Consider the following 22,860-nt stretch of genomic DNA (forward strand, 5'->3'; position numbering starts at 1 on the left):
GCATCAACTCTACCATTCTAGCTCTCATCCCAAAGAAGAAGAAAGCTACAGTTATGAAAGACTATCGACCGATATCATGCTGCAATGTTATGTACAAAGTTATCTCAAAAATTCTTGCCAACAGACTCAAGATCATCCTCCCCAAATTCATTGCGCCCAACCAGTCTACGTTTGTCAAGAACCGCTTGTTGATGGAAAATATATTGCTTGCTACAGAGGTCATAAAGGACTACCACAAAGACTCTGTATCTCCATGCTGTGCCCTAAAAATTGATATCTCTAAAGCTTTTGACTCTGTTCAATGGAGCTTTCTACTCACTACTCTGCGAGCTCTTGACTTTCCTGAGCAGTATATTTCCTGACAGAGCAGTAAAATAGCCACTGCTTCTTTCTCTGTCCAAGTTAATGGCAAACTTGCTAGCTATTTTAATAGCAAACGTGGTCTTCGTCAAGGATGCTCACTCAGCCCTTACCTCTTTGTTATCTGCATGAATGTCCTATCTTGCAGTTTGGATAAAGCAGCAGGCAACAATGTTTTTGGCTATCATCCTCAATGTAAACACATGAAGCTTACTCACCTCTGTTTTGCGGATGACTTACTAGTCTTTGTGGATGGACAACGGTCATCAATCACGGCTGTTCTGAAGGTATTCGAGGATTTTGCTACTCATTCGGGTCTCAAAGACATCTTAGAGAGGAGATTCTCAGGCATTTTCCTTTCGAATATGGCTCTCTGCCAGTTCGATATATCGGGTTACCTCTACTACCAAAGAGAATGTCCTCGGCTTATTACCTTCCTTTACTGGAGATGATAAGGTCGAAGATAGGTTCCTGGACAGCTCGGGTTCTCTCTTTTACAGGGAGGCTTCAGCTCATCTGTTCAGTAATTTTAAGCATCACCAACTGTTGGATTTCCGCTTTCAGATTGCCTAAAGCATGCATTCGAGAGATTGACCAGTTATGCTTTGCTTTCCTGTGGTCCGGTCCTTCACTGAACGCAAAGAAAAAAAAAGTTGCTTGGTCGGAGGTGTGTCTCCCAAAGAGTAAGGGTGGTTTAGGTCTCCGCTCGATCGAAGAAGCTAACAAGGTGTCTGTTCTTAAACTAATATGGATACTACTCTCTGCAAAAGACTCTTTATGGGTAAATTGGGTCAAACGCTATCTCATCCGCAGCGGTTCTATCTGGACAGAGAAAACCAATCCTACCTGGGGTTCATGGATTTGGAAGAAACTCTTGAAATATAGAGATTTGACACAACAATTTGATATGTCTATATTTTGTCTCTGCTAAGCATGTATTTTGCCATGCATTTAGTTAGGATAACTAGTTGTTTTGCATAAATTTCTAGTCTCTTTTGTACACTTTGCATATTTAGGTAGTTCTTGCATCATTCTTGCATACATTGTGCATTTTGGAGTATTTCAGGTATCTAGGAGACATCGGGAACACACCGTTCGAGTCGCCGTTCGACGTCGTTTGAGTCACCCACTCGAGCAACACCTTGACCGTTTATCGAGTCGTCACCCACTCGAGCAACACCTTGACCGTCGATCGAGTCGTCACTCACTCGAGCAACAACTTGACCGTCGATCGAGTCGCCGTTCGAGTCGTCCTTCGAGCCACCGGTCGGAAGATTTAGCTTTCGATGTCTTCATCAAAGTTGTAGAAAATTGAGTCATATATCCAATGCCGTTTATTTCAAGCCAATCGGAGGTGTGGTTCAAACGTTATCATCGTTTTAGTGGGAGCGTATACATCCAGCTCGAGTCGCCACCCGTCGACTCGACCTTCCTCCACTCGAGCTAACACCATCACCCACTCGAGCCACTACTCGTTCGCACATGTCAGGAAGACGTTCCGTCTTACACGCTTGAGGAGATTCTCAAACCGACTCTTCATCTTGTCGTTTTAAGTTTTAGGGATTTACGTGTTTTTACTATAAATACGTTTTTTTAAGTTTTTGCGGACGGATCTAATCTTTTATCTCATTTTGTTCTGAAGGTTTTACCTAGCCTCCAAAACCCTTCTCAGACTTTGTATCCAGATATCTTTTAATACATTGAGTATTTGTATTTGATTTCTTCTACAAACTTGTTCATCTCATTTTTACCTATCTAAGAATGCTTATTTCAATTTTTTCTCGATTTGTATCTTTGGTGATGATTTCCGGATCTGAGTAGTGTGTTAGTTCTTGAGGATGGGATAGATTAGGTAGAGGATCTTAGGATGTAGAGTGTTTAAGCGTTGATTGCATGATTCCCTTCTGGACTAGAGTAAGAAATACTAGTTTTTCTCTGATCAATTGGGACTAGGTTTGAGACATTTCCACACCCAAAAGGTGTTTGAAATGTCTGACCAACTAGTGCCAGAGACTTACGTTTCTAGCCTAAGAGATTAATTGTCTAGGATGTTTGTTGACATGAATGAACTTGTTTGTAATGCCTGCTCGACCATGTTCCTCTAGCGAGAGCTAGGTATGGAAGTGGTTGAGTCTGAGTAGCTTTTGCCAAAAGATTAGATTAGCTATGTTGTGATGTTCATTGTTTAGGGATAGTTTGCTTGTGGTATGTTAAACACTCTGTAGACTAGGATACTCCACCGACATCGATTACTCCCATCCTTAGGACTTTTATCTTTTTGATTGATATTACATTTCCGAGACTGTTTCATTTGTTCATGCTTTGAATCGTTTTCGGTTTCGCTTATTCTTGTTTGCTTCTTATCATACATTTTCGTTTCTGTTTCTGTGACTCATTTCCGTTTTGTATTTTGACCATTCTAGGATTGTTAGAAAAACACTCTTTTTGAATTGGCTTGACTTGTGATTGCTTGATTGCATCTTGAGTGACTAGCATCATCCCATTTGGATTGACACCTTAAATACTACAACTACATAAGGTTAATTGAACCTGCTAGGATAGACACACAAAAATCCTAGTATCACAATTCCATCGAGTAGAAGCTCACAATGGAGAGAACACATCCTTTTGGTTTGATATTTGGTCCCCCCGGGACAACTTTATGAGACGCTAGGAGAAAGAGGTTGCATTACTATGGGTATTCCATCATCGAGCACTCTAGCTGAAGCAGTGGGTATCGTTAGGCGGCGAATGCATCGATCGGCTTTTCTTAGCTCCGTTGAAGATGAGATAACAAAATATCAGTCCATCTGGATATCAGGAGAACAAGATGTAGCTCTATGGAAAGGACAGAATGATCACTACCGCAACCAGTTCACAACCAAAGCTACTTGGTTCCGTTTACACCCAGCCAGGCCCATAATGGAAAACTATCGTGCCATCTGGTTCTCTAATACTACACCTAAATATGCTTTTGTCACTTGGTTGGTAGCTAAGAACAGGTTAGCGACGGGAGAGCGTATGCATAAATGGAATCCTAATGCCATCACAAGTTGCATTTTCTGCAGTAACACGATAGAGACAAGAGAGTACCTGCTTTTCACGTGTCAATTCTCCAAGCAAATATGGGAGTCGCTAGTGAAACAGCTACTTAAGGATAAGTTCACTATACACTGGAAAGAGGTTATGGTTTTGCTAGCGGGTGACACTCTGGACAAGACAACACGGTTCCTGGTGGGATATGCTTTTCAGAATACCATTCATGCTCTATGGAGAGAAAGAAATGATCAACGTCACGGAGAGAAACCCTCGACAGTGGAACTCATTACCAAGCTGATAGATAAAAACGTTCGAAACAGGGTGAGCACAACAAAGGATGGTGGAGGTCCTATGATCCAAGTCTGGTTCTCTGCTAGATTTTATTAAGCATGTTCTTTAAAATTTACAAATATAATAAGTACGTCGTATGGATTCAAATCTAGTTAGCTATAATTTTGAGACGACCTGTTTAAGTATAATGATGGTATATTTACTTTTTTAGAAATAGTTGTTACGTAGTCAATGTTCCCAAACAACTTATCTACTAGGTCGGTGTTAAAACAAAATACATATGTTTGTTGAGTTCTTCCGTTGTATACTATTCCCTTATAACGTGGGTTTAATTCTAATTAATTTTCTCATAATTCTTGGCTGGCTTTAAAATTTGACGTACGTATCACAAACGAGTTACAATATTTTCATCTATCCAAGACTCTGGACATATAAACTGTAGGCCACATATAGAAAACAAATCCTATCCCTACGTTATACGTACATAATTCACAACTTGATTACCTTTCGTTGTTATATTTTGTAGACATAATATTTAAATGGCCAATCATTGTCTGGTCTTGTAGTTTAGCATATGTAAGGATTACATAGTTCTGTTTTGTTACCCTCTCACAAGCATAAGCGTCGTCTCGCCAAAATTAGACACTATTCAATTATTCATACACAAATACATATACGTATACATTTTAAACTATAAAAGCAAAGAAAAGACAAAAGTCGGCAAACCAATTAGCATGAAATAATAACAAGAATTATTTTCAAAAATTCAATAAAAATATACCCACCCAGAGTGGTTTCTTAACAAAGAAAGCTCTTCAAGAACCTTAAAAAGTTCTGTTGCAGAGGTTCCGACCAAAAGCCAGTTTCATCTTTATGTGATCATAGACAGACAGATATGGTGGAAGAAGATTTAAACCAGGTTGTTGGTAATAGTAATTACAATGGAGAAGCAGACCCAGAGAGCAACACACTGAACCAACCTCTGGTCAAGGCTAATCGAACACTTTCTTCAACTCCACTTGCTTTGGTCGGTACCAAGGTTTCCCATATCGAGAGCTTGGACTATGAGTATGTCTTCTTCTTCCTCTTCTTCTCTGCATAATTTTGAATTCAGCGTCTCAGTTCTTATTGTATAATAAAATATTTGACAGAATAAACGAGAACGATCTGTTTAAGCATGATTGGAGAAAAAGATCAAAGGCACAAGTACTTCAGTACGTGTTCTTGAAATGGACATTAGCTTGTCTTGTTGGTCTTTTCACTGGTCTAATCGCCACTCTCATCAACTTAGCTGTTGAAAACATCGCTGGCTACAAGCTTCTAGCCGTTGGCCACTTCCTCAGCCAAGAAAGGTAAAAAACAAAGCTTCATCTAATGAATTCAAACATTTTTGTAGTGTATGATTGGATGATAATGTCTTGAGGGGGAAACAGATATGCTACAGGTCTCATGGTGCTTGCTGGAGCAAATTTGGGTCTTACCTTGGTGGCCTCTGTGCTTTGTGTGTTCTTTGCTCCCACTGCGGCTGGACCTGGAATCCCTGAGATCAAAGCTTATCTTAATGGTGTCGATCTTCCCAACATGTTTGGTGCTACCACTATGATCGTTAAGGTTTGTTTCTGAATTTTTCAAGTGTATGAATTTGACTTTTTTGACTCACGGATTTTGTGGGGTTTGATAGATCATTGGAAGCATAGGAGCGGTTGCAGCTGGACTTGATCTGGGTAAAGAGGGTCCTCTGGTTCATATTGGAAGCTGCATAGCTTCTTTGCTGGGACAAGGTGGAACAGACAACCACCGAATTAAGTGGCGCTGGCTTCGTTACTTCAACAACGATAGAGACCGCAGGGATCTGATTACGTGTGGCTCAGCTGCTGGAGTCTGTGCAGCCTTCAGGTCACCTGTTGGAGGTGTGCTTTTCGCCCTTGAGGAAGTTGCCACTTGGTGGAGAAGTGCCTTGTTGTGGCGAACTTTCTTCAGCACAGCCGTCGTTGTGGTTATTCTGAGAGAGTTCATAGAGATTTGCAATTCAGGCAAGTGTGGCTTGTTTGGAAGAGGAGGGCTTATCATGTTTGATGTGAGTCACGTAACTTATACTTACCATGTAACTGACATAGTCCCTGTCATGTTGATTGGTGTAATCGGTGGAATTCTTGGGAGTCTCTATAATCACGTTCTGCATAAAGTTCTCCGGCTTTACAATCTCATCAACGAGTAAGTGTTAGATGTTCAATAGGCTCTAAAAACAAACATAGTAAAATATTTTTTACAAGATGCTGTCAGTAAAACCCCGTTAAGCTAGTTAACTTATCTTGTTTGGTCATATTGCAGGAAGGGTAAGATCCACAAGGTGCTTCTCAGTCTAACGGTATCACTCTTCACATCAGTTTGCCTTTATGGCCTTCCTTTCTTGGCTAAATGCAAGCCTTGTGATCCCTCGATAGATGAGATCTGCCCGACGAATGGAAGATCAGGCAACTTCAAACAGTTCCATTGCCCAAAAGGTTACTACAATGATTTAGCTACTCTGCTTCTCACCACCAACGATGATGCTGTCAGAAACCTTTTCTCTTCCAACACTCCCAATGAATTTAGCATGGGCTCCCTGTGGATATTCTTTGTGCTCTACTGCATCTTGGGGCTTTTCACATTTGGTATTGCAACACCATCTGGTCTTTTCCTCCCTATCATCCTCATGGGTGCTGCATATGGCCGGATGCTTGGCGCTGCAATGGGATCCTACACAAGTATTGACCAAGGGCTTTATGCTGTCCTTGGTGCAGCTGCGCTCATGGCTGGATCTATGAGAATGACTGTGTCACTCTGTGTTATATTCCTCGAACTCACCAACAACCTTCTTTTGCTTCCCATTACAATGATCGTACTTCTGATTGCCAAAACTGTGGGGGACAGCTTCAACCCAAGTATCTATGACATCATATTGGATCTAAAGGGTTTGCCTTTCTTAGATGCAAATCCAGAGCCGTGGATGAGGAACCTCAGCGTTGGTGAGCTTGGTGATGCTAAACCCCCGGTTGTAACCCTGCAAGGTGTAGAAAAGGTTTCTAAAATAGTTGATGTGCTAAGGAACACGACGCATAATGCATTCCCTGTTTTAGATGAAGCAGAATTACCTCAAGTGGGTTTAGCAACTGGGGCTACGGAACTCCACGGTCTAATCCTGAGAGCGCACCTCGTTAAAGTTCTGAAAAAGAGATGGTTCTTGACAGAGAAAAGAAGAACAGAGGAGTGGGAGGTCAGGGAAAAGTTTCCATGGGATGAATTGGCTGAAAGAGAAGACAACTTTGACGACGTGGCTATCACAAGCTCTGAAATGGAAATGTTTGTCGATCTTCATCCTCTCACCAACACAACCCCTTACACAGTCATGGAGAACATGTCTGTGGCCAAGGCTTTAGTACTATTCCGGCAAGTGGGACTCCGCCATTTGCTAATTGTTCCCAAGATTCAAAGCTCAGGAGTGAGTTTATGCCTTCGACTCTCTTTTACTTCCTGATTACTAAAACCTATAAACAATTCTAATGTTTCTAACCTCTGTTGCTATTCAAATTCTTTGCAGTTGTGTCCTGTAGTAGGGATCTTAACCAGGCAGGATCTAAGGGCACACAACATTCTACAAGCCTTTCCTCAAATGGAAAAATCCAAAGGTAGAAAAGCAAATTGAAGAGCTACATACTTTGTTTACTTGTGGTTGTAAAAAATGGCTTGCAGCCTTGTATTTTTCTTCCCATTCTTGAAGATGTATCTGTCCAGTTTTGCACTTTTTCTTCATATCCAACAGAAGTTGATAAGATAAATATCGCACAAATCTCTTTTTCTACTTGTAATGACACAAATAAGAGACAACCATATCTACTTATCAAAAGGAACAAAGCAAAACTGTTTTCTCATCCATTAGATGGTCTTCTAAACTTTTGAAGTTCTAAAGTTACAGATATTAACTAATATGAGTCCTGTGATTCTACTTAGCAGCACGCACTTTCTTTATTCCCACCTTTTTAATTCCCGATTTCTTCTTTTTCTTGATAGCAACCCTTCTTTTGAAGACAGCCAAAACTTCAATGCTGAAAACCCAACGGTAAAATTAGCATGGATGATATTTTTGCAGTATAAAATGCAAGTACAGTAAATGTTTCTATGAACTGATACCTATCGGTTCCGGGAAAGAAGTTGAAGCCATGGGCTTTTTCCAACTCCCACGCTCTGCTAGATAATAACGACTTGCAGTCCTAATCAATTGTTTAGATGTTAGAATGAACTAAACTGGCAGCAGTTGTTAACGACTTATATGCCATTAATATAGAGGTAACATCAGTGTGTCGCTAGTACCTCCTTAAAGCTTTCCCAACCACAGCTTATATATATGAGTCTTTGCGGTAGTGTATTATTCTCCTCAGGGATCAGCTTGTTGCCAGCTTGAATTGAAAGTTCCTTTGCTCTTAAAATCCATGGCCTCTTCTCCTCTTTTGCATTCGAGCTTGAAGTGAAACAAGAGAAAATTAACAGACCCTTAAAAGATCTACCTTTGGAGTTTTGATGATAGGGTATAAATGATGCTATTTAGGAACAAATCCAAAATTTTATTGGGAAGAAATTATCAACCTTGGTGATGAAGACCTCATTCTTTTCTCAATGGAGGGGACAGACTCCAACATCTGACGGAGAGAAGCATCCAAACCTCTCCTAGGAGGATCCACAACGACTACATCTGACCCTATAATCCATGAGAGGGGGTTCTGTAGAATTTCGAATACAATGTAAACACACATCATTAATATGTTAGAAAAAATCCTAGAAAATTGGAACTAGTTTTTGCTAAAAGCAAGCACTACTTACAACTGAAGCATCTGCATGATGCCAACTGATGCTGCAATTCAATGAGTTAGGTAATCGCTGGATTGTTTTCTCAAAAGACAGCCTTGCTTCTTTGTTAACCTCAATGCATTTGACAGAACTGCAATCAGGTTAAAGTATAAAGTTGGAGTCAAACTTCTTCAGAAAAATGAATATACAGTCTTCTTTAGATAAAGGAGAGATGTGAACTCCAAGTTCTTGCCTGCATTTCCTCGATGTAGCTAAGGATAATCCAATCACTCCAGCTCCTGCATATAGATCGGCAACAGATGATCCACCAGGAACATACTTATGCAGTTTCCAAAGCAAGCTATCAAAAGCCTGAGACAAATATTTGAATATTAGGAATCATAAAGCACTGACTACAACCTATAGGAAAATTCAATATCTGCATATGCTCACCCGTGTATTTGCCTGGCCAAAACTGGAAGGATCCAAGGATATGTCAATCCCTCCTACATGTTCCCAGAAATCTCTCTCACCTAAAAGATGCCTCCATCTGTTTCCAAAGATTATCTAAGACAAAGGGAATAATTAAGTCAGATGTTAAAGAACTGAACAAAAGAGAAAGGAACACTCTCAGGCAGAAATTTTCTAGTACACATAATGCTGCCAGAATAAAGTCTATAAGCTAACACTAATATTCCCTGAATATTTAGCCGTAGCATAAGAAAATTCTGGCTCTCTGACTTACATTGTTGGTTGATGTCTGAAAGTTAGCCCACACAGAATGGATTAGGTGAAGCTTGCTGTTGGGTCCACCCTTTCTCCACAAGTACTGCAAATGAGAAATATGTAAGTGATAAATGCAGAAAAAAGAATGAAACAAGCAAAAGAAACCACGACTTCCGAAAAACTCACGCTGGACAATGCTTGCAACTTATCTGCATTATGAGATCTCTCATTTCTCGAGTTCCAAACCAAGGACACCTGCACTTTTCCTGAAACCAATATCTAAACTCAGAAACTACTCTTACTGTATCATATCACTGTGCAAAAGAAACAAAACCAAAGATAAATGTTCAACCATTTTTGTATCTTTCTGGAGCACGAAGATTTGTACTGTGCGTCGTAACAGCCATCTATAGATTAAAAAGAACCTCATCACCACACTGAACAAGATTGGATAACAAAATAGCCATATATACTCAAATGTTAATCACCTGAACATATCGCAAGTCCCCAGTCCCCTGATCCTCATCAAATGGCACAACATCGAACACCTTAATACCTTAAAGCATAGCAAAAAACCCCCAATCAAATGGCAAACACAACCAAATCTTTGTCTTTTGAATCACAAAACACATAATGACTACTATTACCTTCTCTCAATAACTCAATTGCAGCATTAATATTAGGATGATGAGCTGCAACAAAAAATTAGAACTTAACCTCAATCCACAACCACAAAATCTATGTGAAAAAAAAACTTATTTCCAGCGAAATCTAAAATTACATTTGCATTCAGGAATATCAACAACGGTGTGAGTTCCCTCTTGGTACAAACCAATCAATGCATTATCTGAAGAGCCACGAACGGCCAATTTAGCTCGGCATCTCCATCCCCACTGCAATTAGATCCAAAAACTTATCACCAGAAACCAAAACGACGTGAAATCAGAAAAATAGGATGAGGAAGAAGAAGTGAAATTAACCAGTCTACAACTATCGAAAGTGAAATCTTCGACGCCGTAACGCTTAAAGAAGCCTGAAGCTTCTTCGACGACAGCTGGACGATGGAGATTGAACTCCTGCGTACAACCTGAGCACCTGAAACAATCCAGAGAGAGACGGAATCGAATCAATTATCACAATATCTTGAGAGATGAAAGACTTCTCAGCGAAGAGGAGTGTACGATTGGAAGTGAGGACATTGGAGGGAGCAAGCTAGCGAGTCGGAGGAGCTTGTTGGCGGTGGGAGAGGAAGAGAAGCGACGACGGGAGGCGAAGAAGGAGGTGAGACGCGGCAGGTTATGATTGGATAACGAGAGCTGAACGAGAAAACGCTCGACGAATGCATCGTTGCTGTTGCTGTTGCTGCTTCACTGTCGCCGGCGAAGGATTTACTCCGTGGCGGGAATGGATAAAGTCCATAAATATCTCTACCCGGCTTTGTATCCAACAAAATTAATTAGACCCGACCCTGATCAAACCGACCCGATTAATCCGGTTGAAATATACATATTTTTGAGATTGCTTAAATCCATCCTTGATCTCTCATTCAAGCTTTCATATTTTTGAGATTGCTAATGCTTAGTTAAATCCTTGACCTGATATTACAAAACCAATATTAGAACTTTATGAAATGGTCCATTAATTCATCTAGGTAACAAAGCGATGCTATTGTAAATGGTGAAAGTAATTTTGACCAAAAATCATTAAAATTTGTTCAATCACAAAGAAAGTATTAACGAATAAGTTATCAGTGATGCATAAAAGTTTTTAAAAACGAATCGTAATGCGTTGAGGGCGAAATGGGTCGATAAAACAAAGAATCTTGAAGTGGTTTTTCGATTTTCTAGAAACTAGTCACTAGTAAGCGAGAAGCCTCCCAGCAGAGGAAAAAAATTAGAAAACAAAGCCCGTGAAGAATCTTTAGGAGAAAGACGAACACTTCTTTTTACACACAAGCACAATAAGCCATTGACAAACACTTTGGTACTGCTCGCTACTCGTCAGTTCCAAAGTACCGATCACCAAACTCACCCAAGCCTGGTATGACCCTGAACTCTTCGTTCAGACACTGATCTATTTCTGACGTCACAATCTTCAACTTTGGAAAGCGTTTGCAGACGCAATGGATTCCCTCCGGTGCCTGCACGATGCGGAATCGGTTGTGAGTGTGTGACTGAGAGAACAAGTTATGCGATGAAGTATCTTTGGTTAATTAAAACACTCACCGAGATGAGATTGAGGAATATAATGTGGGATTCAGGCACTCCTTTCTGTATGAGTAGTTCTATCGCCTGATTTGCGGAGTTACCTTCAAGATATCATCCAATGGAAAGATTCTGAGAAAATACACTTACAAGATCCCAAAGCAGAAAAAGAAAATGAAGTGATATTACCTGTGCCTAAAACGGGATCTAGAAGCAGGACATGGCGCTCGGAGATATCACTTGGAAGCTTCTCGTATATAAGCTAAGTCATATACCACGAGAAAGTTTATAAGTTTCTGAGTTTGAAAAAAGAGACATGACCTTTGTAAATTGTTAAAGAAGTAGAAAAATAAGCAAACCTGCATTCCATTGTCGCCATCACGATGAATGAGAATTTTCCCAATCTTAATCCCTTTACAACACGCGCGTAATGCGTTTTCCATGCTTTCACCACTAACAAAGCGTACCAAACAGATAATTTTAGGCAAGAGAAAAGAAATAAAAAAGTCACTCACTCAGAACATGAGCAAACAAACAATGTATGCTTTCAATGGTACACACATTCCGTGTCTTGAACAAATTGGAAAAAGTAAACAGCTCCAGTCTCCATCTATTAAGAACTTTAAAATACATAATACCTTTTAACGCTCACCTTCTAATGACTGAGACCCCACAAAGTTTCTTGCAGAAATCAACACCGCTATACACAGATCCTGTATTGCAAGAGATTAAAAAGCATTATTGTGTGGAAGCAATCAATCAGTAAATGCCAAAGCATATGAGGTCTTCACTATGATTTCCACAAGGCACAAACAATCTTTCTAGATCAATGTGATAAAGACTTATAGGATCTCACGAACTAGTTGATCCATATTTTCAGACACCATGACTACCATAAATAAATAATTCTAAACTATAGTTACAGCTCAAGCCACTATAATTGTATGGATGCAATCAATCAGTATAGGCCAACGCATGAGGTTTTCACTTTGATTTATAATTATAAACTATAGTAACATACAGCTCAAGCCATTCTCCTCTTATACCTGTTGGAGTCACTACTTGTTTCTCAGTGAATGGCAAATGGCCAAGACCATGCTCCACAACCTGGAAAAAAGCCATTAACAACTGAAATGACAAAGCTTGGAAGCTGAGTAACATTGAAAGGGATGACATGAAATAAAAGAGTACCAAACGAATGAGGCGATCTGAGTAAAACACAAAGTCATGTTTTGATATGTCCTTCTCTCGAATAAGTGTATGCATGCCTCTTATCTGCAATTATGATCGTAGGGTGAGAAGATGGTTTTAAACCTTACCATCTGAATCAAGCATCAAACAGTTGGAAAATGTGGAAAGTACCTGAAATGTTGATTCGATAACAAAAACATTTGGGTAGATTTTGCAGAGATCATGTTGCCCAAGTTTTGTGTGGATATGTTGCACAATCAAATCAACTGCAACGTGATTGTCACCTCCTCGGGGAATGATCACATCAGCATATTTCTTTGACGGGAGGACAAAATCATCAAACGCGGGTTTCACAAACTTTGCATACTGTTATATAGAAGTTGAAAACAAGAACACCCTCAAAACAAGAGAAGTTGAAAAAATAAAAGAAGCTCAGAAAACAACACTGTTATATAGCACAACAGTTCGAAAAGCAGAATTAAGCAAGAGTCGCTTGAACAACAGGAGGAACATTTAGTTGTTCAGTCTTGCACAAAAAACATAGGTTTCTAATTCCTAGTCTCGTATGCACACATTAAAGCACTAACTTAGATAGGTGAAACTTGGTGAGAAATTTTACATTAACACTTGAAACAAAGACTAACCTGTTCAAGCACAGAATCAACATCCCTACCCCTCTCAACTGTGTCACGCCTGATTCTGCGAGCAAGCCTCACATCAGCATCTGAAATCAATAAATAGCCACAATGAATTCAAAGAGGATTATTAACATTACAAATAGATTCAAAGTTTCCTAACTATATAGCTTCAAAGGCATTCATTCAGTCTTTAATGGTCAACAAGTGCTAAAATGGCGAAAGTGAGTTAATCTATCAAGGGCACCATCAGCTACAGAACAGGAAGTGAAAAACTTCTATCACAATATAAAATCGTCACTAGATCGTTCATAGTTGTGTAGAACAAATAAGGTCAATTAGAATCAAAAAGAACGACAATATACTGCAACTAGTTAACCTGTGTCAACGAAGATCTTCATATTCATCAGGTCCCGAACTCGTGAGTCATGGAAAACTAGAATCCCTTCCAAAATAATGACATCACAAGCATTGACCTGAAAAAGGTCCCAACTGATTGATTTAACAAACGATGATAAGATTCAGCCACATGAAGTTAGATTCTAAACCCATATAACCGCAGAAAGGAACAGAAGATTATGCACCTGACGGAACGCATCTAATTTTCTTTGATGGGTCTTGAAGTCGTAAATTGGAATTTGATAGGGTTGCCCACTCTTGAGTGTGTTAACGCAGTGCAAAAGCTGCTCAGTATCAAAGGCATCTAGAGAAAACGAAAAACAACAGACGTTAAAAATTACACCAAAATTTCCTCAGGTAAATATCAGTGTTCCCAAATCAAAAGAACAAGTTACCAGGATGATCAAAATTGTATTCTTGTACATGCTCAAGTTCTTCAGATGTCAGACCACGGTAAAAGGAATCCTAATCAACAAAACAGCATCAGAGTACCACAAAAAAATAACTCAGAAGCATTGAGAACAGGGACTAGCTACAGAATCTAACCTGGTTAACTAGAACAATGCGATGATCATGAAGTTGCTGGATTATCATGTCACACACCGTCGTCTTACCAGAAGCGGTACCACCAGTAACTCCTACACAAGTCAACAGAAAACAAGATTAAGCCCTAGAAATTGAACAAGGTATCTCTAATCTTGGAAGCACAAATGTTCGTGCAAGCTAAAACCCTAAGATAAAAACCCTATAGAAACGCCAATTTCATGAAATTGAGAGACAATACACAACGATCGGAATTTGAGAAACTTCAACGGTTCACAATAAGGAAGAGAAATTAAGCGCGAAAGAGGAAAGGAGAAATCGAAAGATCACTCACCGATAACGAAGGGTTGATGAGGGGCGGCGGGATCGTCGGTAGCGGAAAAGGAAGAATTACTCAAACGGAAGTGAGAAGGAGAAGAGACGGATGATTTCGACGGAGAAGAGAGAAGACCGTCGAGGCGAAGACCGGAGAAGTGAGGCCCCGATGCCTTCTCCATGACATAGTCAATCGACGTTGAATCTTCCGGCATTTTTAATTCCACGGCGAATAAAATCCCGATTTGGTCTCCGGAGAAGAAGAAGAAGAAGACGACGAATTAGGAAAAAAAATTAAAGGAGGATTCGTAAGTGATCAGTGACGACGACGATTTCTGCACAATTCAGCAAACCCACTTGTCCTCTCGCTCCCTCCGTCTTTTTTTAAATATATTTTTGGGAAAAACTCGATTAAATACTCAATTTAAAATATATTTTTTCGATTTTAAATTAGGGTTAACAAAGACTTTTGCAAACTCCATCTAGTGTGTATTATTTAAATTAAAGTTACTGTATTTATAACCAAATAATCTAAATTGATAATGTTGCTGATAATATACAAAAATAAATAAAAAATGATTGGTTAAATGAGAAGGCATAATAAAGAATATTCCAACGGGACCAATCAAGTGGACAAGATGGTGAGAGAAACGTGAAAAACAAGGTTTTATATAGAAATGCAAATATCCGAACTACATAACATAATGATGCAAAATCAAAATACAACAAACATACAAATTAATAATTCCAAAAATATTTATTCTCTCCCTCCCACGAATATATTCGATATACATTACGAAATCCCTAAATCCTCAGTAAGCCCAAATAAGACCAATAACGAAAGATCCAACAACGAAAATGTATCCAATGGAAGCACGTAATCCATGACCCGAACTAGATTCCGAACCCGAACCTGACCCTGAATCCGAACCTGAACCCGGAGAGGAAGCTGATTTGGAGTCAGAAGAGACAACGTTGACTTTGATTTTCATGCCTTGCTCGCAATGGCCAACAGTTCCACAAGCGAAATAGCGAGTACCGGTTTTAGAAAGCTTAACGACGTCGTTTCCAGAGCTCAAGGAATTAACTGGTGTTCCCACGTCACAACTCTTGTATGCCGTTTCGCTTCCTAGCTCAACAACGCTGTGTAGTCCTGAATACTTAAAAACTACAAGACACAAAAAAAAAAAAAGAACGGTTCAATTAGCATTAAACCGGGTCGGTTTTGATTTAGATATTGAGATTAGAGAGAAACGTATGTACAGTACCTAGTTGGTCGCCGACTTTGAAAGATTGATCGGAAGCCCAAGAATCAAAATCAACGGATTGTTCCCAGCCTTGGCTACCTCCGATCACATGTTGCGCTGCTAAAGTTGTCTGAACCGCGACTAAACCGGAGAAAACCAGGATAACAAGAACTGCTTGCATTGTTTTCATTGGTTTTAGTAGATTGTAACTTGGTTTTGATATACTTAAGCTTTGCTGCTAGCTCGTGTATATATAGGGGAATGCATGGACTTTAGTTGCGTAAGAGATCAAAGTTAGGAAGAAAAGAGACAAAAAAAAGATAACAAAGCTTGGAGTTGAATTGAAGTCAAGATCTTTGGTGGGTTGTAGAATCTTTAAATTAGTAAATATGTTCTGTTTTGTTTATTTTGTTTTGTTTGTGTGTGTGTGTGTGTGTTCAAGTAACATGTTTGCATCAGAATTGCCGAATAAGTTAAGAAGACAAACAGCCTACAACAAGCAAGTTTCAAAACCCACCTGGTTTGGCAAAAGAGCTACTTTGTTAACTAACTATCACCAATAAAGCTTCTACTTCCTCTATATTCTTTCTTTGGTCCATCAATTCGATTGAGGCTCTTGTTGGTAAATGCGGGATTATGGAATCGCGGAAAATGAAATAAAACTTACACAATTAAATTGTTGAATACATCGCCGAATGTGACATAAAATAAAAATTGTGTGGTTGGATAAGTTTTGCAGAATTCCGTAATATACAATATCTCAATATTATCTAAATTTTTAAAAATGAATTCTTATACTACTAACATAACATTTTTTCCTAATACATCATTTAATATGAGAAAAGGAATAATAAATTGTATTAAGTATTGTGTTTGACTATTGAGGGTTTGATTGAGAGACCTAAAAGAATGCTTTAGTGCACGAACTAATTAGATGTCGTAATAGTTCACATAAATAAAATTTTCTCATCTATGAATGTAATGGAAAAAATAAACAAATTATAGGCTATTTAATGCATTATTAAACTACTGAAATGTACATGCTTAGTGGTGGAATAGTATTCAAGAATGACAAAATTTCATAAGCCAAGATCCAAACAAGCATCTCATTTTCTTCTCTTTTTTTACATAATCTCTTCTTCCACCTATTGATTCATCATTTTCTTATCATCATAGCAAAGTAGAGTACTCTGTAAACTTCAACAGAGCTTTTTTCTATTTAAACTCTGACAGCTCTGTATCTCTCTCTCTCTTTTATCATTCTTTCATATACAAAACATTTCCCAAGTTTTAAGATATCTCTCTACATCTCTCATTTCAAAGCAACAACTGGAGGAGTTTCAGAGCTCATCTTCTTCCTCCTCTCCATGAAACTCCCACCACAAGAAGAGAAACCAGGAAGACAACGATGATGCTGCCAGTTAGACTTCTTCTTCTCTTCCTTCTCGACGGACGTGTTGCTGAATTCGCAAGAGTTAGCACCTGAGAGGTAAGGAGTGCTAATAGCTGACGATGAACCGCCGCCTTCAGAGCTTTCCTCTCGTTCTTCTCTAATACTGTCTCTGAAAAGCTCACCAAGCTTCTTCCTCCTTGGAAGTGGCGCTGGAGAAGACGAGCCTCGGGAAGGCTTCTTCTCGTGGAATGTAAAACGAGGTGGCCTATCCGAGAAGCTTCCTTTAGGAGTGTTTCCACGCGATGGAGTGAAATCTGAGTATTTTTCATCAAGTATAATAAAATCAAGATCTTGACACATATATAACATCTACTCATACAAGAAACTAAAGTAGAAAGATCGAATATTTTACCGCCATTTACGCTGTGGAAATCATCGTCGGAGTCAGATTGTAGCCACGGCTGTGAATCGAAAAAGGTTTCATCTTTACTTCCTGTGGAACAAATCAAAGAAAATACAGATCAAAACTTTAGAACAAGCATGATAATAAGTGCATGTAAATTGTTCACAAAGTGTATTTCAAACCTTTTGACTCAATAACCATCTTACGCTAGAAGAAGATCAAAACTGATAAAGATTACAACTACAAGGCAGTTTGTACTAAAAAACAGAGGAGATGTGATGAGGAAATTAGAAAGCAATGCCTAAAAAGAGAAAGAAAAAAAGAGAAAATTTAAATTCAATTCTCAAAAGTTCCCGGGTAAAATATTTTCGAAAACCGGTTCAAATTAAAAGCGTGAAAAACAATGAAACCCCTCAGATCAAGAAGACTGATTAGCAAAATACTTTTATCACAGTTTTTCAGATCTGGGTCACAGTTTTATTAAAGTAGACAGCTTTTTTTATACTACTAGTAAATCACAATTCACCAAAACAGTCCTCTTTCACTTTTTTCCCCCCGTTGTAAAAATGGAAAAAAAAAAATATATGATCACGGAAAAGTTTTAGTTATGGCATAAAATATTTATTTTTTGTCAACTGTATAAAATCTCTTATTAATGGAAGAAAATCAAATTATCGATATCTGATCTTATCAGATAAGGAAGAAGAAGAACATAAAAATTCATATCGCTATTTTGTAGACAGGAAGCAAATCAAAATTTGATACAGAAGAAACCATTGATGGAAGAACATTATTCACCGAATATTCTTCACATGCCAATAATATTCATAGGAACAAAAAAACAGCAAAGTATATGGAAACATTTATGCTATATAAGATAAGCGTGTAAGTAAAATTAGATCAATGTATCAAACTCAATCAATTAAAATAACTTAAAAAAGGAACCAATCATCCAAAAAAGGTGAAATAATGAAGGACACAAAACCCATATCAGGAAATAAATTAAAGAAAAAAGATTGATATACTTTTTTTTTCTTCTTTTTGGAAATTAATTACCAAAGCTTAAAAAAAAAATTACCAAAGCTTTTCTTAGATGAAGAAAAAGACCACCGAGATTTGACCGGAGTTTGATTATTAATATTATTCATCATCGTCGTCGGAGAAACCGCCGGAATTGAAGTACTCTTCCTCGGCGATTCTGAGAGTTGAATATATAAAAAAAAATCATATATTAATCAAATTATAAACAAAAAAAATTATTAAAGTCTGACAAAAATAAACCCTACATCCTCTCTAGTCAGATTCAATATCATGATGAACTAATCATTTTACGATACCAACAAATAAGAAATAATTTAAAAAAAAAAAAAAGAAAAAGAAGATCAAACATAGAGAGAAGATGATGAATCGATCTCTGTCTCTGGATTATATGAATAAAAAAAAAAATACCAAAAGTTTTCTTGAGAGAAGGAGGAGGAGACGTGATCGAAACGTTGTCGTTTGTTTTAGTCATGGGAGATTCTGGGGTTACCATACTGTCAGCTCTAATCGGAGACTTGTTAAGCGAGGAAGAAGACGAACCCATTCATAAGCATATTATTATTCAGAGACTTATCAATAAAAAAATAATTAATTCTAAAAACTTTTGAGAGAGAGAGAGATTTTGATTGAGAAATTATTATGATCAAAGACAATTGAGAGAGAGAGAGAAGAGACTTATTCTGTGTTTCGTCGGAGAAGAAGAGAAGTGGGTCCCACACGTACACGGTGCCCACTCAGTTTTCGTGTTCGAATACGGTGTCGTTTCAGTGTATTGTATTGTATTGTATTGTATTATACAATTTGTAGTACATATACTACTCTCCGATCCTCTACACGTAGTTATCGTGCGATAGATCATGGTGGGACAATACGATGACTTTTTTTTGTTTCGTGGGATTCGCCACGTGGCAGTCTTCTTGTAAAATAAATATCTTTGATTAATTAGTGTGTGATTACGTATTCATAAATCTACCTGGATCCTGGACTGTATTTGGTTGGTTATACCGGACCGGTTGTTTACCAAGTTTCCATTGATGATTGGTCGGTTCAGATTTTTATCCGGTTTTAGTCGGCATGTCAGGCGATTGATCATGGTGATGGATAAATAAAAAGATAAGTCGCTAAAATCCCGTATTCCAAAAACCAAACATTCACTTATTTAGATCAAAAGTCAAATTTTAGAATCACATATCTTGTATACTGTGGCTTACGGATAATATTGTTTGAATAATTAAGTATAACGAATAAAAAATTAAAAATTAAAAATTAAGATTAAAAATTAAAAAATTAAAAAAAAAGTATAACGAATACGAAATTTTTTAATCTGATAAGGTAAAAGGTCTCCTCCTGTCCTGATATGGAAAAGTATATGTTATACTATCAGTATTCAATGGTGGTAAGATAATACTTTAATGTGATTCGTATTGAACTTTGACCGTCATGTTTTGGTAAAATTATTAATCTGTCAACTGTTAACAACTCTCACTAAACTCTCTACTGTTTATAACATTGAAGAATGAAAGCATGTTGAAGTTTCTCTATTGATATAATTAGAACAATTCTTGCCACAAATTTAAATCACAATATTAATTTAGTGGGAATATTGGAAAAAAATATATGACTCCTTAAAAATATAAGAGACAACACCACCGAGCAATAGATTTTTTTTGCATGTATGATTTTTATATGAAATATCTTTGCTTAAAATAATAGTAGCATTTAGTTTTTGTAAAAGGATTAAGATAATGTTTGATCCATGAATGTGTGTATAGTGACATGAAATTTAATTTCTAATTAAATATATAAGTAGTTTTCTACCTTTTCTATCTATTAAATGAAATAAAGATTGGCATGATTAGGTGACCGGAAAATAAAATGCCCTTTGACTAATTCACAGTTTCAACTTTTAATTAGTACTACTATTTTTTCAGAGATCAATAGAAAGTTTGAAAACGTTGATCACGACTGTCACTCATTTAAACATTTTAATCTCCAAAAGGACACTATGTCTCTTTAGGATATCTATTGGATAGCCATATACCGACTCCATATGATTTCATGGTAAATTTCTTTCAGCCAAGTTGTGAATGGTGGACAATGGAGACATAATATGCCAATACTATGTATATAATAAATGAAATTTAAAATTTCGTATCTCAAACTACGTTACACAATTTATAATATTTACACTAAACCACTTTTAACATTTTAACCTAGTTTGAAAAAGTGATTTTTTTTTGTCTTCTTTTCAAACTCATTCTATAAAAGGTTGTTTACTGTGTATGAAGATAAATGAAAATTTTGGTTTCAGTTATTTTCGGTTTTTGAGAAAAACCTACTACTATCTATATATACATTTTTCAAGTACATTTAACAAATAAATCCTGAAATTGCCACCTATTTATAAGACTGACATTGGCATTAAATATTAATTTGTTTTTCATTTAATTAATTAATATTAAGTTTATATTTTTAAAAACAAGATTTCTCATCCTAAATAAATTTCCAAAAAAATTGGAACCACTCCCTTTAACATTAAGTATTAATTTTATAATTGATTTAATTAATATTAAGTTTCCAATTTTACAAAACAATATTTTCTCACACAAATTTCATAAACAATCGGTCTAACCAAGAAACGAATTGATTTTGGAGGAGGATCCGTGGCCGAGATTTTTGATTCAACGCATTGGTTTCCCCCTAAAATAAATGTTCAAAATCAAATATAAAATATATCATTCAAAAAACTAACGGTATGATTTTAAAAGATAACAAACGTATTTACCATTCAATTTGATATCTTATTCAAAGAATAATAATAAAATATAAAAGATATTGCTTGCTCACAAATTTATTTTTATTTTCTATTATGTATTAAAAATAATTTTTACTTCACGGGTTTCATATGATGAGTTTCTATAGATTAAAAATCTTTAAATATGTTGCCTGACCCGCCTAGCATGGCGGTTTTGGAATATAGAACCAACACTAAAGCTTTTAGTTTATCTCATATACACTATAGATTTGTAATCATAGTTTTGAAAAGTAACTTATAAATTATTTAGTATATGAACTACAAAATATTACACATACTATAACATATTCTTAATATTCCGAAAAAAAAATACACATAAAAATATACACTAACATACTATATAGGCATATACCTCTGTTTAATTCTAGAGAACAAAACAAATCTAGAATTTTATATTCTATCTAATAACAAATTTAATGTAATTAGGTTATAAACTTTATAAAACGTAAGAAGAAGAAAAAAAATTCTAAACAAAATTCTAAATTAGATAAAAAGTTAATTAATTGAAAATTTGAAAATTAAATAAATTAAAAATTATTATTTAAAATACAATAATTTATAACATAGTTCCGCGGTGTACCGCGGGTGAAATCCTAGTTGTAATTAAAAGAATTTAACTTGTAATTATCAGAGCAAAGCTTCACATAAGTTCACATAATTAATCACATCCTCATATCTTTACTGCTTTTCTTTATAATCCAAAGCACTATATCATCATAGAGTCAATGTTGGAAGAACTACTGTAAATCCAGTTAACAATCAAAATGTTTTCACTAAATCGAGTTAATAATTTGGTAACAATGGTATTGGGTTATCATTGGAGTTTGTATGATTGATTACTGGATGCCAAATATTTTGTTCTAACATTCAAATTTAGCACATAAAACAATAAATTTCCGGCGATTGACAATACATTTAGATTGATTGATGCATACGCCAAATTTTTGTTTTGTTTTGCCGACTCTCGCGTTAAGCAAACTTGTAATTATTGGGTTTTTCTATTGATAAAAGCATTTATGATGTTTATGAATCCAATTATATTGTCATCAGATTTCTCTTTCCGTGACCACTAACAAAATGAAGTGATAATGAGTAATTCTATATAATAATCTTTTCAGGAGTGGTCATCTTTATGGAATTCTCAACTTTATATATATAAACTATATACACACGCATACTAAACACCAAAATTTTCCAATGTTTGTGTGTTTCCCTTTATTGTTTGGTGACAAGTTTGTACTTCTTGGGATCAATATTTTAAGAAGGATAAGCCATATATTGAAATGTTGTAAAGTTGTAACCATATTATCTAGAATCGATCTAATATTGTTGTGATATTTTGCTTTTTTTTTTGCTTTAGTAGTATTTTGTTTAGAAGGTTTTGATCAAAGTTTATGTGACTTGACATAGTGATAGATTAAGATAATGGTTTTG

At 36.8% G+C, this 22,860-nt stretch overlaps 5 protein-coding genes across 6 annotated transcripts; 1 reads left to right on the plus strand and 4 right to left on the minus strand.

The window, feature by feature from the left end:
• LOC104710535 (chloride channel protein CLC-b-like) lies at nucleotides 4,408-7,508 on the plus strand. Of its 2 annotated transcripts, XM_010427153.1 has the most exons (7): nucleotides 4,408-4,758; nucleotides 4,842-5,042; nucleotides 5,124-5,301; nucleotides 5,372-5,904; nucleotides 6,022-6,026; nucleotides 6,135-7,171; nucleotides 7,271-7,508. In XM_010427153.1, exons 1-7 carry the CDS (start codon nucleotides 4,586-4,588, stop codon nucleotides 7,373-7,375), a joined length of 2,232 nt encoding a protein of 743 aa, XP_010425455.1. In that variant the 5' UTR covers nucleotides 4,408-4,585; the 3' UTR covers nucleotides 7,376-7,508. The 2 variants fall into 2 exon arrangements, with proteins under 2 accessions (XP_010425455.1, XP_010425454.1); XM_010427152.1 differs by having other exon boundaries at nucleotides 6,022-7,171.
• LOC104710536 (uncharacterized RNA methyltransferase pc1998-like) lies at nucleotides 7,550-10,810 on the minus strand. Its single transcript, XM_010427154.2, has 15 exons — nucleotides 10,422-10,810; nucleotides 10,221-10,335; nucleotides 10,022-10,133; nucleotides 9,888-9,932; nucleotides 9,729-9,796; nucleotides 9,593-9,647; nucleotides 9,427-9,506; nucleotides 9,260-9,343; nucleotides 8,968-9,081; nucleotides 8,768-8,886; nucleotides 8,548-8,665; nucleotides 8,314-8,447; nucleotides 8,041-8,188; nucleotides 7,861-7,940; nucleotides 7,550-7,775 (listed from the first exon to the last, which is right to left on the minus strand). Exons 1-15 carry the CDS (start codon nucleotides 10,583-10,585, stop codon nucleotides 7,673-7,675), a joined length of 1,539 nt encoding a protein of 512 aa, XP_010425456.1. The 5' UTR covers nucleotides 10,586-10,810; the 3' UTR covers nucleotides 7,550-7,672.
• Nucleotides 10,973-14,742, minus strand: LOC104710537 (uridine kinase-like protein 2, chloroplastic). Its single transcript, XM_010427155.2, has 14 exons — nucleotides 14,547-14,742; nucleotides 14,216-14,307; nucleotides 14,065-14,134; nucleotides 13,855-13,973; nucleotides 13,650-13,746; nucleotides 13,280-13,359; nucleotides 12,807-13,001; nucleotides 12,636-12,719; nucleotides 12,491-12,551; nucleotides 12,097-12,157; nucleotides 11,804-11,897; nucleotides 11,634-11,706; nucleotides 11,466-11,548; nucleotides 10,973-11,380 (listed from the first exon to the last, which is right to left on the minus strand). Exons 1-14 carry the CDS (start codon nucleotides 14,740-14,742, stop codon nucleotides 11,234-11,236), a joined length of 1,452 nt encoding a protein of 483 aa, XP_010425457.1. The 3' UTR covers nucleotides 10,973-11,233.
• Nucleotides 15,170-16,014, minus strand: LOC104710538 (mavicyanin-like). Its single transcript, XM_010427156.1, has 2 exons — nucleotides 15,796-16,014; nucleotides 15,170-15,695 (listed from the first exon to the last, which is right to left on the minus strand). Exons 1-2 carry the CDS (start codon nucleotides 15,962-15,964, stop codon nucleotides 15,340-15,342), a joined length of 525 nt encoding a protein of 174 aa, XP_010425458.1. The 5' UTR covers nucleotides 15,965-16,014; the 3' UTR covers nucleotides 15,170-15,339.
• LOC104710539 (uncharacterized protein At3g27210) lies at nucleotides 16,836-19,272 on the minus strand. Its single transcript, XM_010427157.2, has 4 exons — nucleotides 19,020-19,272; nucleotides 18,649-18,768; nucleotides 17,580-17,660; nucleotides 16,836-17,481 (listed from the first exon to the last, which is right to left on the minus strand). The coding sequence occupies exons 1-4, from the start codon at nucleotides 19,153-19,155 to the stop codon at nucleotides 17,087-17,089; spliced, it is 732 nt and encodes a 243-aa protein (XP_010425459.1). The 5' UTR covers nucleotides 19,156-19,272; the 3' UTR covers nucleotides 16,836-17,086.

The sequence above is a fragment of the Camelina sativa genome, chromosome 9, assembly GCF_000633955.1.
Source record: "Camelina sativa cultivar DH55 chromosome 9, Cs, whole genome shotgun sequence".
Classification (NCBI taxonomy): Eukaryota; Viridiplantae; Streptophyta; class Magnoliopsida; order Brassicales; family Brassicaceae; genus Camelina; species Camelina sativa.

What these genes read in the sequence shown, in the direction of transcription:
- LOC104710538 (XM_010427156.1), bottom strand. Translation starts at nt 15,964, where the DNA reads ATGAAAACAATGCAAGCAGTTCTTGTTATCCTGGTTTTCTCCGGTTTA. An exon ending in CAAAGTCGGCGACCAACTAG is followed by an intron (nt 15,696 to 15,795) that starts GTACTGTACATA and finishes TGTGTCTTGTAG; the next exon opens with TTTTTAAGTATTCAGGACTA.
- LOC104710535 (XM_010427152.1), top strand. Translation starts at nt 4,586, where the DNA reads ATGGTGGAAGAAGATTTAAACCAGGTTGTTGGTAATAGTAATTACAAT. An exon ending in ATCGAGAGCTTGGACTATGA is followed by an intron (nt 4,759 to 4,841) that starts GTATGTCTTCTT and finishes AATATTTGACAG; the next exon opens with AATAAACGAGAACGATCTGT. An exon ending in CACTTCCTCAGCCAAGAAAG is followed by an intron (nt 5,043 to 5,123) that starts GTAAAAAACAAA and finishes AGGGGGAAACAG; the next exon opens with ATATGCTACAGGTCTCATGG.
- LOC104710536 (XM_010427154.2), bottom strand. Translation starts at nt 10,585, where the DNA reads ATGCATTCGTCGAGCGTTTTCTCGTTCAGCTCTCGTTATCCAATCATA. An exon ending in ATCATGCAGATGCTTCAGTT is followed by an intron (nt 8,448 to 8,547) that starts GTAAGTAGTGCT and finishes GAAATTCTACAG; the next exon opens with AACCCCCTCTCATGGATTAT. An exon ending in ATGAGGTCTTCATCACCAAG is followed by an intron (nt 8,189 to 8,313) that starts GTTGATAATTTC and finishes TTTCACTTCAAG; the next exon opens with CTCGAATGCAAAAGAGGAGA.
- LOC104710539 (XM_010427157.2), bottom strand. Translation starts at nt 19,155, where the DNA reads ATGGGTTCGTCTTCTTCCTCGCTTAACAAGTCTCCGATTAGAGCTGAC. An exon ending in TTCTCTCAAGAAAACTTTTG is followed by an intron (nt 18,769 to 19,019) that starts GTATTTTTTTTT and finishes TTCAACTCTCAG; the next exon opens with AATCGCCGAGGAAGAGTACT. An exon ending in TTCATCTAAGAAAAGCTTTG is followed by an intron (nt 17,661 to 18,648) that starts GTAATTTTTTTT and finishes TTTGTTCCACAG; the next exon opens with GAAGTAAAGATGAAACCTTT.
- LOC104710537 (XM_010427155.2), bottom strand. Translation starts at nt 14,742, where the DNA reads ATGCCGGAAGATTCAACGTCGATTGACTATGTCATGGAGAAGGCATCG. An exon ending in TTGATTCTGTGCTTGAACAG is followed by an intron (nt 13,002 to 13,279) that starts GTTAGTCTTTGT and finishes TCTATATAACAG; the next exon opens with TATGCAAAGTTTGTGAAACC. An exon ending in AGATCCCGTTTTAGGCACAG is followed by an intron (nt 11,549 to 11,633) that starts GTAATATCACTT and finishes GATATCTTGAAG; the next exon opens with GTAACTCCGCAAATCAGGCG.